This window comes from Podarcis gaigeae (genome assembly GCF_964106915.1).
Source record: "Podarcis gaigeae genome assembly, chromosome: 9".
Lineage (NCBI taxonomy): Eukaryota > Metazoa > Chordata > Lepidosauria > Squamata > Lacertidae > Podarcis > Podarcis gaigeae.
In genome coordinates, this window is record NC_139685.1 from 76,095,325 (window position 1) to 76,108,663 (window position 13,339).

At 45.3% G+C, this 13,339-nt stretch overlaps 1 protein-coding gene and 1 pseudogene across 4 annotated transcripts in view; one reads left to right on the forward strand and one right to left on the reverse strand.

Moving 5' to 3' along the window:
* The window catches only part of ADAM33 (ADAM metallopeptidase domain 33), a 94,252-nt gene that overhangs the window by 73,381 nt on the left and 7,532 nt on the right, over positions 1-13,339 (reverse strand). For all 3 annotated transcript variants that reach the window (XR_014568342.1, XM_083756409.1, XM_083756408.1), the window contains exon 2: positions 9,506-9,588. Coding sequence is in view for 2 of the 3 variants with exons in the window: in XM_083756409.1 (XP_083612535.1) it covers positions 9,506-9,588 (83 nt within the window). In the remaining variant the exon portion in view is untranslated. The remainder of the gene's footprint in view (positions 1-9,505; positions 9,589-13,339) is intronic.
* LOC310853076 (small nuclear ribonucleoprotein E pseudogene) lies at positions 5,837-6,362 on the forward strand (annotated as a pseudogene). Its single transcript has one exon. The product of its transcript is annotated as a small nuclear ribonucleoprotein E pseudogene (transcript).

Below are 13,339 nucleotides of genomic sequence, written 5' to 3' on the forward strand. Positions count from 1 at the left end.
CAAAATGCCAGCCACTCGGTAAGATGGGCTTGCCAAGGTTTCAAAATGCGCGCACACAAATACACATTGCACAAACACAGAGAGAGAGACAGGGAGAAAGTCACTGAGCCCTGCCCATTGGAATCAGATGTGCCGCAGAAAACAACACTGAATTCGCTCTCGCCACTCCATTCCTGGCATAACACAGCCTTCCATGTCACCCTTGGCATTTAGCCCTGCTGGCAACGTTCCACTCCTGTCCCGTACGGCAGTGAGAGTCCTGCAACAGCCCTAGATCTCCACCACCAACAAAGGGGATTTTTCACGCCTCCAAGAGTTAAATCCGTCCCTGGCAGAAGGCGGCCCCTTTGCTGCAGGGTCAAGCCAAAGAAAAACAAAAAAGGAAGCAATTATCAGTCACTTATCTAAGCTCTGAGCTCAAGGCCAAGCCAAGCTGACCTTGAGACTGCAAGGGAGAGGGAAGGATGAAGTCGTTTGCACACACACACTCGCACAGTCTCACTCGTGCACGCACACTGATTTCCCAGAATCCTCTGGGCTCCCGCGCTCTGAGACGTGAATTGCAGAGAGCCCAGGACTTTTTAGTTTAGAGGGAAAGGCAAGGAAGAGATGACAAGGTCAATGTATATAAAGTTTTCCACGGCATGGAAAAACAGAGAGTGAAAGGTTTTCTTCCTTCTCTCTTAACGCTACAACTTGTGGACCCTCGGGACTCAGCTATATTAGTCAAAAAGTGTTTTAAATGCGTTGTAAACATGCAAGAGCAGATGGCGCTAGAGAGCAAAAAAAAGTTCTGCAATTTTTTCATATCGGTTTTTTTCTTCTTTTGTTATAACGGTTTAATTTCTGAGTTATTTTCAGCGTGTGTGTTTTTCCTGCATGTAGATCCACCCTTGGTAAAGCTGATTGTTGAAATAGTCAGGAAAGAAGACTTACCGGTAAATTATGAGTTAAACCAGGCTTAGGCAACCTTCGGCCTTCCAGATGTTTTGGCCTACAACTCCCATGATCCCTAGCTAACAGGACCAGTGGTCAGGGATGATGGGAATTGTAGTCCAAAACATCTGGAAGGCCGAAGGTTGCCTAAGCCTGAGTTAAACTATGGAACTCCCTCCCACGGAGCTATCGATGGCAACTAGACATGATGGCTCTGTTCTGCCTCCACAGGCAGCAATGTTTCTGAATATCAGTTGCAGGAGGGAAGAGGGTCCTGTGTTCGAATTCTGCTCACGGGTTTCCCACTGGGGCATTTGGTTGGCCACTGTGAGAACAGGATGCTGGATTCCTGCATTGCAGGGGGTTGGACTAGATGACCCTTGGGGTCCCTTACCACTCGACAATTCTATGGTTCTATGAAAATATGCACCAAACATCTTATTTATCAGATGATAAATATGTATTTCATCTCAGTGTATGTACCTCTAAGTGTAAAGGTAAAGGTACCCTTGACCATTAGGTCCAGTCGTGGCCAACTCTGGGGTTGCGGCGCTCACCTCGCTTTATTGGCCGAGGGAGCTGGTGTACAGCTTCTGGGTCATGTGGCCAGCATGACTAAGCCGCTTCTGGCGAACCAGAGCAGAGCATGGAAATGCCGTTTACCTTCCCGCTGGAGCGGTACCTATTTATCTATTTGCACTTTGACGTGCTTTCAAACTGCTAGGTTGGCAGGACCTAGCAGGAGCAGGGACCGAGCAATGGGAGCTAACCTGGCAGGAGCAGGGACCGAGCAATGGGAGCTAACCCCATCGCGGGGATTCGAACCACCAATCTTCTGATCTGCAAGTCCTAGGCTCTGTGGTTTAACCCACAGCGCCACCCGTGTCCCACTCTCTAAGTGTGCTTTATCCTAAAATACTCATTTCAAAGACAACCAACTCATTTTTACCGCATCTAGAGATAGTGGGGTGCAGTGCTTAGAACAGGGGTAGGCAAACTCAGGCCTGGGAGCCGAATCCGGCCCAATCGCCTTCTAAATCCAGCCCGTGGACAGTCTGGGAATCAGCGTCTTTTTACATGAGTAGAATGTGTGCTTTTATTTAAAATGCATCTCTGGGTTATTTGTGGGGCATAGGATTTCGTTCATTTCCCCCCCAAAAAATATAGTCCAGCACCCACAAGTTCTGAGGGACAGTGGACCGGCCCCCTGCTGAAAAAGTTTGCTGGCCCCTGGCTTAGAATGTCTAGCTAGGGCTTGAGAGACTAGGGTTCAAATCTTCCCATTAAGCCATGAAACTCACTGAGTGACCTGGGGCTGGCCAGTGTCTGAGCCAGCCTATCTCACAGGGCTGTTGTGAGGATGGTGTGTGAGGAGTATTTGTATGGCATCTCGAGCTCCTTTGAGGAGAGATGCAAATGGCATAATTTAATGTCTTGGTACGTCTTTTCAACTGAAAACTGTAGTGCCAAATGTGAACAAGTGTGAATCGCAGGCTCCTCTGTTGAAAAGGCTAAAAATGGCAAGGAAATGCTAATGGGGGCTTTAAAAGACTCACCCGCCTAGCAGATCCTGCCAATGGACTGACTCAGTTTCCCTTCCTGTCACACCTGTGTGGTGGTTAAGTCGCCTCTGCAGCTGCTGTGAAAAATGAGGTGGCAGCTTCCGCCACAATCTCACCACTTCCTCATCTGGTTTCGTGAGCAGAGAGAGAGAAAGAGAAGAAGAAAGAAGAAGAAGAAGAAGAAGAAGAAGAAGAAGAAGGAGGAGGAGGAGGAGGAGGAGGAGGAGGAGGAGGAGGAGGAAGGGGCAAGGGGGGACAGAGAGAGAAAGAAGAAGATGATGGAGGGAGGAGGGAGGGAGGGAGGGAGGGAGAGAGAGAGAGAGAGAGAGAGAGAGAGAGAGAGAGAGAGAAAGAAAAGAAAGAAAGGAAAGAAAGAAAGAAAGAAAGAAAGAAAGAAAGAAGAAGAGAGAGGAGGAGGAGAGGGAGGGAGGGAGGGAGGGAGGGAGGGAGGGAGAGAGAGAGAGAGAGAGAGAGAGAAAGAAAGGAAAGGAAAGAAAGAAGAAGGAAGGAAGGAAGGGAGGGAGGGAGGGAGGGAGGGAGGGAGGAGGAGAGGGAGGGAGGGAGGGGAGGGAGAGAAGAGAGAGAGAGAGAGAAAGAGAGAGAGAAAGAAAAGAAAGAAAGAAAGAAAGAAAGAAAGAAAGAAAGAAAGAAAGAAAGAAAGAAAGAAAGAAAGAAAGAAAGACTCTCTATTCTCGGAAAACCCCAAGGCCTTGCTAAACTGTACAGCAAACCAATCACCACCTTCAGGGCCATGCATTCTCTGGGCCTGCCCAGGATGCTCCGTTGTGCCATGGAAACGCATGGCTGCGCTTAGAGATGCAGGGAGAGATGTGTTCAGTTCACATTTTCAAGCGAAGCTCATTTGCCCTCCATGATTCACACACTTGGGGTGGAACTCAGCCAACCCTCAAAATGTGCCCTTCTCTGAATTTTTGTGATGCAATCTTCCAGGCAAAAATAAAAATGTATACAAAACAAGTCACATGGCTCCCCAAATCTCTTTTCTGATGAAAGCAGCTTTTGCATCTCATTTGGAAACCAAGGACGCAGAGTCTGGAGGAAGGATGGGGAGGCACACAATGCCAGATGCTTGAAGTCCAGTGTGAAGTGTTGATTTGGGGAGCCATGCCATCAGCTGGTGTTGGTCCATCCACTGTGCTTCATTAAGTCCAGGGTCAACGCAGCCGTCTACCAGGAGATTTTGGAGCACTTCATGCTTCCTTCCGCAGATGAGCTTTATGGGGATGCTGACTTCATTTTCCAGCAGGACTTTGGCACCTGCCCACACCTCCAAAAGTACCAAAACCTGGTTCAATGTTCATGGGATTACTGTGCTTGATTGGCCAGCAAACTCGCCTGACCTGAACCCCATAGAGAATCTATGGGGCATTGCCAAGAGAAAGATGAGAGACATGAGACCGAGCAATGCAGAAGAGCTGAAGGCTGCTATTGAAGTATCCTGGTCTTCCATAACACCTCAGCGGTGCCACAGGCTGATAGCATCCATGCCACGCCGCATTGAGGCAGTAATTGATGCAAAAGGGGCCCAAACCAAGTACTGAGTACATATGCATGCTCCTACTTCTCAGAGGTCCAATATTGCTCTATTTGGAATCCTTGTTTTGCTGATTTCATTTAATATTCTAATTTTCTGAGATTGTTAATTTGGGGTTTTCATCAGCTGTACGCCATGATCATCGCAATTATAACAAATAAAGGCTTGACATATCTCCCTTTGCATGTCATGAGTCTATCTCATATATTAGTTTCACCTTTTAAGTTGAATTACTGAAATAAATGAACTTTCCCACGATATTCTAATTTTCTGAGTTTCACCTGTACATCCATCTGCAACGATTAACTGAGGCCTGTCTTTAACTTTCTTGTGGTATTTATTGTCTTATATTTTATGCCATAAGCCACTTTGGTATATTTTTTTAATGACACAGTGGCATGCAATTATTTTTGCAAACGAATAGGCAATGCAGCACCAACAAATATCTGCAGAAATCAAATTCTATCCAGCAGTTGGAAGAAGAAATCAGGTCTAGGGCTGGCCTCAGCCCTCCTTCTCCCTTCTTTGGAGTGGCTTGCTGAAACCACCCCTAAATGTTCAGCACATGCAATTTCACCTACAGGGATTTAACAGCTGCAAGGATACTAGGGTTACAAAATAGCTTGGGACAGCCTTTGCCAACCTGGCAGCTCCAGAGGCTTTGGAGGACGGGAATTGTAGTCCAATGGTTGGGAGTTGTAGTTCAAAGCCTCTGGAGGGCACCAGGTTGGCGAAGGTTGCCCTGCGCAGTTGGAGGCCGATCAGATTCCTAGAAAGGAACCAGGGGCCTGACCCTCCTTCGTTGTAATTCCTCTGAACGGCCGAGGGATTTGCAACCGGCCTTTGGGCACTGCGAGTAACAACAACACGGCCGCAAGAATATTCGTCCCAAAATTATACCCTCACTGCGGCCTTCCCAAAGAACGCCAAGTCCCAGGGGAGGAGGAGAGGGTGAAAATAAAATTTTTAAAAAACCTGGAGATGCTTGGCCTACATTCCCCTCTGGCAACCGCACTTGGGACTATATATAGCTGCGGAAACCGACAGCTTCTCTCTGTGTCATGACTGGAACGGACAGAGGACAGAGCAGGGCAATAAAAGACACACCAATGGGTTGTTTTGAGGTTTTTCTGCCCTCTCTGTATGTGTCTCAGTCACATCAGACATGTTAGAAGTTTGTGGGACTGTGGGACTCCCTGCCACATGAGGCAGCGAGGGCCAGCAGCTTGGCCAGCTTCAAAAGATGACCAGGCGAAAGACGAAAGAGTCCCTACCAGAGAGGAAGGGCAAACTAAGCTGATGGACTACGCCGAAACGACAAAGCTGACCGGAAAGCTCAGGAACCAAGACAACAAACGATGCCTTATGAGGAACGGCTAAGGGAGCTGGGCATGTTTAGCCTGGAGAAGAGGAGGTTAAGGGGTGATATGATAGCCATGTTCAAATATATAAAAGGATGTCACATAGAGGAGGGAGAAAGGTTGTTTTCTGCTGCTCCAGAGAAGCGGACACGGAGCAATGGATCCAAACTACAAGAAAGAAGATTGCACCTAAACATTAGGAAGAACTTCCTGACAGTAAGAGCTGTTCGACAGTGGAATTTGCTGCCCAGGAGTGTGGTGGAGTCTCCTTCTTTGGAGGTCTTTAAGCAGAGGCTTGACAACCATATGTCAGGAGTGCTCTGATGGTGTTTCCTGCTTGGCAGGGGGTTGGACTCGATGGCCCTTGTGGTCTCTTCCAGCTCTATGATTCTATGATTCTATAACAAAAACTTTTTAAAAGAATGAGGAAAAGGGCTGCCCCGTCCCGCCTAAGTCAGCTCATCCTGTCGGGGGTCGTTCCCAGCCCAGCTGCCGGCCAAGGACAGAAGGTGCAGAAGAAATGGTGGAGCCCATCAACCTCATATTCAGATACCTACAGAAGAGGTCCAGAATTCAGGTGTGGCTGTATGAACAGGGATTTGATGAATATATGAACTTGGTTCTGGGTGATGCTGAGGAGATTCACTCCAAGACAAAATCAAGGAAACAGCCAAGTTGAATCATGTTAAAAGGAGACAATATTACTCTTCTACAGAGTCTTTCTAACTAGAAATAGCTGTTGAGACTGTTTTGCTTATTATTTTAATCTTTAAACCTATAGAAGAAAATGTGCAGTCGTTTAATGGTATCGCTCCCAATTCTACCATTGGTGTCTGAAGGGTGAAGAATGAAGCCAGTTACTTAATTTGTGCTTGCATAACTTCCAATAACTTTTCTACGTTGGTGTTGAATTGTAGTTCTTTATAAATAAAACGTTTTGTTAGTAAAAAAAAAGGGGGGGGGAATATATAATTTACTTGGGAGGCCCGCTGAAAGCAGATGAAAAAACAGCAGGATTTTAATATCACTTGTAATGTAACAGGTATTGTGGATAATACAGATGGATACAAAATATAGATTATGAAATAATATGTAGTTGAAAATGTCCACAATAGAATCCATGGAAGAGATGGAGGGGGGAGTCGCGATATTCAGAGAAATCTCTTTGTACAGCTATGTAATTGGTAAACTGTTACAAAATTCTATTTGTAAAATCAAATAAAAATGATTTCGAAAGAGGAAGAGGTGAATTTGGGGAGAGGAGGGCTAGTGATGGCTACTAGGCCACAGTCGGAAGCAGCGATGCTTATCAGTTGCTGGAATGGCAGCAATCACTCTTTCTGTTCTTGTGACACACATTTTAAGAAACTGCCCAGGTCAAAACGGTTTCACCAGGGCTGTCAACAACCTGGGCAGTATTAAAAGAGGGTTAGAAACATGCATAAACCAGCTCAAATATTTGTTGGAAATGTAAGGAAAAAGAAGGGACTTTTTATCATATGTGGTGGGATTGTAGAGAAATAAAAAAAATTCTGGGAAATGATATATAATGAGTTGAAGAAAATGTTCAAATTAACATTTGTAAAAAAAGCCAGAAGCATTTTTGTTAGGGATTGTAAGGAAAGACCTGCCAAGGAAAATGAAGAACATATTTATGTACGCGACAACGGCAGAAAGAGTCATAATAGCACAAGGATGGAAGAATGAAGAAACCCCGACAAAAGAACAGTGGCAAAGGAAATTGATAGACTATGCGGAACTGGCAAAATTGACACACAAACTGCGCGATAAGGACAACTGTGACTTTAAAGAAGAATAGGAACCTTTTACAAAGTATTTAAAGAAACAACAAAATGAATTGGACTCCTTGGCAGGTTTTGAATAAACAGACACAAATTTATGTGTTAATAATAATAGATGGATAACTTAGAGATTTTTACATTTTTATAACATGCAGAGAATGTGTTAATAAATCAGAAAGAGGAACTGAGGGAAGTCGTGGGGGGAGGGGGGTATGAGGGGGAGATGGGGAAAATGAGGGAAATACAATTGTTGGAATAATTTGTTATGTAAAAATAGTCAATAAAAAACTTTTTTTAAAAAAAAGAAAGAAACATGCATCCGTCACCGACGATTACCCCTAAACAGAGCTTCCATGTTCAGGGGAATTCTAACTCAGAGTTCCAGGCGCTACCTGGCAAACTACCGATTCAGAGTCAGACCCTGACAGCAAACAGGACATGTATCAGGGCAATAATGAAAGCAATATGCCTAAGTGCAGAAACGGGTTTAATCATTTCCTGAGCCCATGGCAGGGTGAATGACACAGCAAGCGATGCATGGTGTTGCTGGTGTTGCTATGGTAACCCCCTGCACCTGGCATCCTTATCTCTGAGCATCCAGGCACGGGGATGTGGTCTTCGAGACCTGAGCCCAAGCGCTGTGCAATTTAACACATTGTTCACATTGCACCAACATGCACATGAGATACCAAAAGCATGTCATCGTGCAACAAGCAAATACATTTCTCCAAATCGGTTTTCACATTCGCCTGCTTCTCTGTGTCTTTTCTCAAGCCCTCTGATTTCCCACCTTGCCCCTCTTTCTTGCACGGCGCTTTTAGACTTATTAATGGAACTCTCCAACAGCCAATACTCATCCCTGCTTTCCTCGCTCTTAAAAAAAAGAAAAGGGAAAAGGCTCTTTTATGCCTAATTGCTTTTGGCCTTTGCCAAACACACACAGAAATCGGTTCCATTTATTCTTGTTCCTCTTCTAAATAAGATTGCGAGCCCCACTGGGCAGCGTTTGCCTTGTTATGAGTTTTACGCAAGTGCCTGATGTTTTCCGGCGCCAGGCGAATCATCGTAGTTGTCATAAATATAATCATTTTAGAGAAAATCACTGCTCTCCGGCAGGAACAAAGCAACTGGTTTCAGAGGCGCTGCACACTTGGACTATATATCTATCTGCACTCGCAAATGCACATCGATTCTTGTTTTGAGCAAGAGATAGCTAGAAAGAGGTTTATAAAATTAAACTTTGCATACAGAGAATGGAGAGAGAGAAATGCTTCTACCAGTTGCTGGAAGCCACTGAAAATGGCTCCATGAATTTGTCCCGTCCTCTTTTAAAGCCCTCCAGGTTGCTGGTCATCGCTGCCTCCTGTAGCAGGGAGTTCCATAGTCTGACGCTTACATGGTTTTAACAGTCATGCAGAATCCTAGAAACCGTGGTTTGCTAAGGTCATGCGCCATGAACAAACTACAATTCCCATGATCTTTTGAGGTAAGGCACCACTCTTAAAGCGATACAAGGGTGCTTTAATTTAATAAATAAACAGAATGCCTTTTAAATGTGTTTGTGGGAGGGGGATATCGGTTTGTGCTTCCCTCCCACTACTTGCCTTTATTATGAATTTTGTGTTTTCAACTTGTACAGCTGTACCTCATGTTACGTTTGCTTCATGTTATGTTCTTTCAGGTTACGTCCCGCGGTGACCCAGAAGTACCGGAAAGGGTTACTTCCAGGTATCGCCGCTCGCGCATGTGCAGAAGCACAAAATGACACCACGCGCATGCGCAGAAGCGGCGAATCGCAACCCATGCATGCGCTGCTGTGGGTTGCACTCTTTTCATGTTGTGAACGGCCCTCCGGAACGGATCCCATTCGCAACCAGAGGTACCACTGTATTTTTATGTTGCGAACTGCCCTGAGTTCTAGGGATGAAGCACAGTATACAAATTTAAGAAAGAAAGAAATTGCGATGTACAGAAGTGACCTTAGCAACTTTATCAAGGCCTGCCTGTAATATCCCGAGAGAACTTACGTCTTCTTCACTGGAACATGATGTCCTTGCTCTCCCTCCGAAGTCCGAGATGCTATTTATTATTATCTATTAAAAATGCTAAAATTCCCTTCATCCGGACGCACAATAAACTCAACAGTCACAAAGTGCAATAAAACATAATAAACCCTGCATAACACCAAAAGCAGAACACCATTACACAACAATGAAACACCCATCAAGGCCACGAAGAAAAGAAATAGAGAATCGGCAGGAATCAAAACAGAGGAGGGCAAGATCCAACCTTTTCCGCCTCGCCAACATCCCGCCGATTCCGTCCTCCTGAGATCCATCGCGGCCGGACAAACTCTCCCTGCGGTGACAGTCCTGAGGGTAGAAAACAGAAACTAAAATGCCCAGTTAAGTGAAACAAAATTCTTCCACCCCGATCCCTTGCCAGAATCATTAAAACCTCTGCACCTGCCCAGAGAGAGAATGGACCATTTTAGGGATGGCAAAACTGAGCTACAGGAAAACCAGCAGGAAGGAGCCCCTCCCAAAAAGTAGTTTGGGGAGCAGAGCAGGAACCGAGATTTATCTGTGAACCAAAGGCAAAGTCAAAACTCAGCTCTCTCTTCCCCTTTGGGGTTGTTTTTTCTGCGAAATACCTGCAGGGGGGAAAAACCCACAAGAAAAACAGGGGAAGGGGACCCAAAGCAGGAAAGAAAACCGTTCTTGTGGCAGAGCGATAGCATCTAGATCTGTCACTCAGATAGCAGAAGCTGAAACAGTTAAAGGGAACTCGGAACGCTGCCATGAAGCACCGACTTGAGACGTCTCCAAAACAACCAGAAAACAACTTGGATTACTCAATGGCAGAGGGGAGGGGAGAGCAGGGGTGCTGCGAGACATGATGAAAACCCTTCGTTTTACCTTGGATCCCAAACACCTTGCGAATCGAACGTTTTGGCTCCTTAATGCCGCACACCCGGAAGTGTATGTTACGGTTTGCGTACGTTGTTTGGAACCCGGACGTCCAGCACGGCTTCCGATTGGGTGCAGGAGTTTCCTGCAGCCAACTGGAAGTGGCGCCTTGGTTTCCAAATGTTTTGGAAGTTGAACGAGCTTCCAGAACGGATTCCGTTCAACTTCCAAGGTACGACTGTGTATATATAGATATAGATAGATGATAGATAGATATAGATAGATAGATAGATAGATAGATAGATAGATAGATAGATAGATATAGAGAGATAGAGAGATAGAGAGATATAGAAAAATAGATCACGACGGTCACCTCCAGGCTTGATTATTTTAACTTGCTCTACATGGGGCTGCCCTTGAACCTGATCCAGAAATTCCAGCGGGTGCAGAATGCCGTGGCAAGGCTCCTTACAGGGTCCTTGCCGCGGGATCACATTCACCCAGTGCTATACCAGCTGCACTGGCTCCCGGTGGAAGTACAGGGTCATGTTTAAGGTGCTGGTTTTAACCTTTAAAGCCCTATGCGGCCTAGGACCCTCGTACCTATGGGACCACCTCTCCTGGTATGCCCTGCGGAGGACCTTAAGGTCCACAAATAACAACACTTTGGAGGTCCCGAGCTTCAAGGAGTTTAGATTAGGCCTTTTCAGCACTGGCCCCGACTTGGTGGAACACTCTGTCACAAGAGACTAGGGCCCTGCGGGACTTGACATCTTTCTGCAGGGCCTGCAAGACAGAGCTGTTCCACCTGGCTTTTGGTTTGGACTTGGTCTGACCCTTATGTTTCCCTCCTCTTAAGGTCTTGATTTATCAGCTACTTTAAAATTAGGCTGCATTTTAAATTACATCTTAACATGTATTTTAAATTGGGGGTTTTTTTCCCCTCCCTCTCTTTCCCCCCTATTATGTTTTACTATGATTTTATTTTATTGGTGTTAGCTGCCCTGAGCCCGGCTCTGGCTGGGGAGGGCGGGGTATAAATAAAATTTATTATTATTATTATTATTATTATTATTATTATTATTATTATGGTGTGGTGTTGATAGTGCCAAGGCTGCAGGTTCGCTCCCCGCAAGGGAGAGCTGCAAATTCCTGCATTGCAGGGGGCTGGGCTAGATGATCCTCAGGATCCCTTCCAACTCTGCCATCCCATATTTCCAAAGAAACCCAGCTCTGTCCTGAACAGAAAGGCAGACAAAATCTTGAGACCCCATTAACCTTGACTGGCCCAGCATCCTAGAGGAAGCCAAGCGCCAAGAAAATTAGTCTGGGATTGGTCCCCCGAAATAGAACAGCCTGCCATCAACCTCCATCTGCGGTCAGGAGGACAGAAAGTGAATACACAGCCACTCTGTGAAATTCAATGGGATAACTTGCTAAAGGGCTTTTTAAAAATAGGCTTAAGAAATCTATCTCCCTTGCCACCGCCACCGCCTCCCCAATTTCCTGCCACCGCTCAATTAAACATTCTCTCGGTGACTTGAAAAGCCTATTAAGGATAAGTAGATCTCAAAGGATCGTAAGCACCAAAGCACAAGAGCCCAGACGTCGGTTCAAACGGCTACGCTGTACCTCGTTCACGATCCCACGGGAGACATTTTCCTTTGCAAGCTCTACTTAAATGAGTAAGATTTGCAAGAGGTCATGCACTGGTTAATTTAACCAGAGAAAAGAAGTTTGCGGGGGCAGAGACAGATGTCTGGGACTCACCCCACAGTGTATCATCTTATAATTTTAATCCGTTCTAGTATTTTAACATTTGAATGCTGCAAGGTAGACTTGTAATTATTTCTTGATTTTACTCTCTGTCCTTCATAAGCTGCTTTGAGGGTTTGTTTGTTTTTACAATCATAGACTTGTATAGTTGGAAGGGATCTCAAAGGTCACCTACAACCTCCTGCAATGAAGGAATCTTTAGCCCAATATGGGATTCGAACCCACAACCCTGGGATTAAGAGACTCCTGCTCTGCCAACTGAGCTTCCCCTGAGATTCAAGCCTTGTGTAAATTTTATGCATAACAGCTCAGTTGGTTTGAGCATGGTGCCGATAATGCCAAGGTTGCAGGTTCACTCCTCACGTATGGGACAGCTGCAGATTGTATTGGCAAAACCTATTTGGTGTTTGGCTGCTTTCCGACTAGTTGCAGGACCTTAGCCAGACCTAGCAGAGTAAATGCAGAATCCATGGAAGCAATTGGCGACTTGGATGCAGACAGGATAGACGAAGCAGGAACCAGGAACTTGTAGTTAGGTGTTTATTATATACAGTGGACTATTTACAGGAACAGAACACGGATCTTTAGCTTGCTCTCTCACACATGACTCACAACTCCTACACTGAATTACAGAACTACTGAACTCCTGAACTACGAACTAACACATTCCAGTTAGTAGGCCATTAATTATCACTCCCTTGAAAGAGCTTGACCAATCATGGAGCTGTCTCCATGTCTCTGTTATCACCAGGCAGACTTACTCCTTCACATTGCCTTTTGGCTGTCTGCCAAACCTTAATTGATTCTGTGTGAGTAGCTTTCCTTACACAGTTTCCCAACAGATTGCAGGGGGTTGGACTAGATGACCCTTAGGGTCCCTTCCACCTCTACAATTCTATGGTTCTGTGAAATAACAAATATTGTACACAATGGCCTGCCACACAACAAAGGCAGCTTTTTCCCACATGGCCACAACGCTCTTCCTAAACGTTTGTTTAAAGTGCCCCATTTTTGCTACTTTTGACAACCCATTTACTGAGCATTTGTCCTGATTTGCTTCCACAAAGCTCTTACAGTGGTTAGACTAGATCTGTATCTATATTGGTATACTGATGGAGGAGAAAAAGCTACTGATGACTGTGGGAATGTTCGGAAATGCAGGAGAGGATATATTGTCTGATAATAGCCTTTCCAACTTGTGTTAACAAGTTCACAATTTGGCAGAGTTAAGATTCCCCTTTTTAAACTTGCAGCGGATGCGTTTGCTCAGGCTCGCTAAAGTCTCTATAATAACTGTTCTGGTGTTTTCCCCTTATTCCCTCATAAAAGATAAGACACAACGCAGTCTTCTATAGAAGCATAAAAAGGTTTACTCACACACCATTCTGTTCACAATCGGATCCCAGAAGGCAGACTTAGCTTAGAAAAGTAACATATA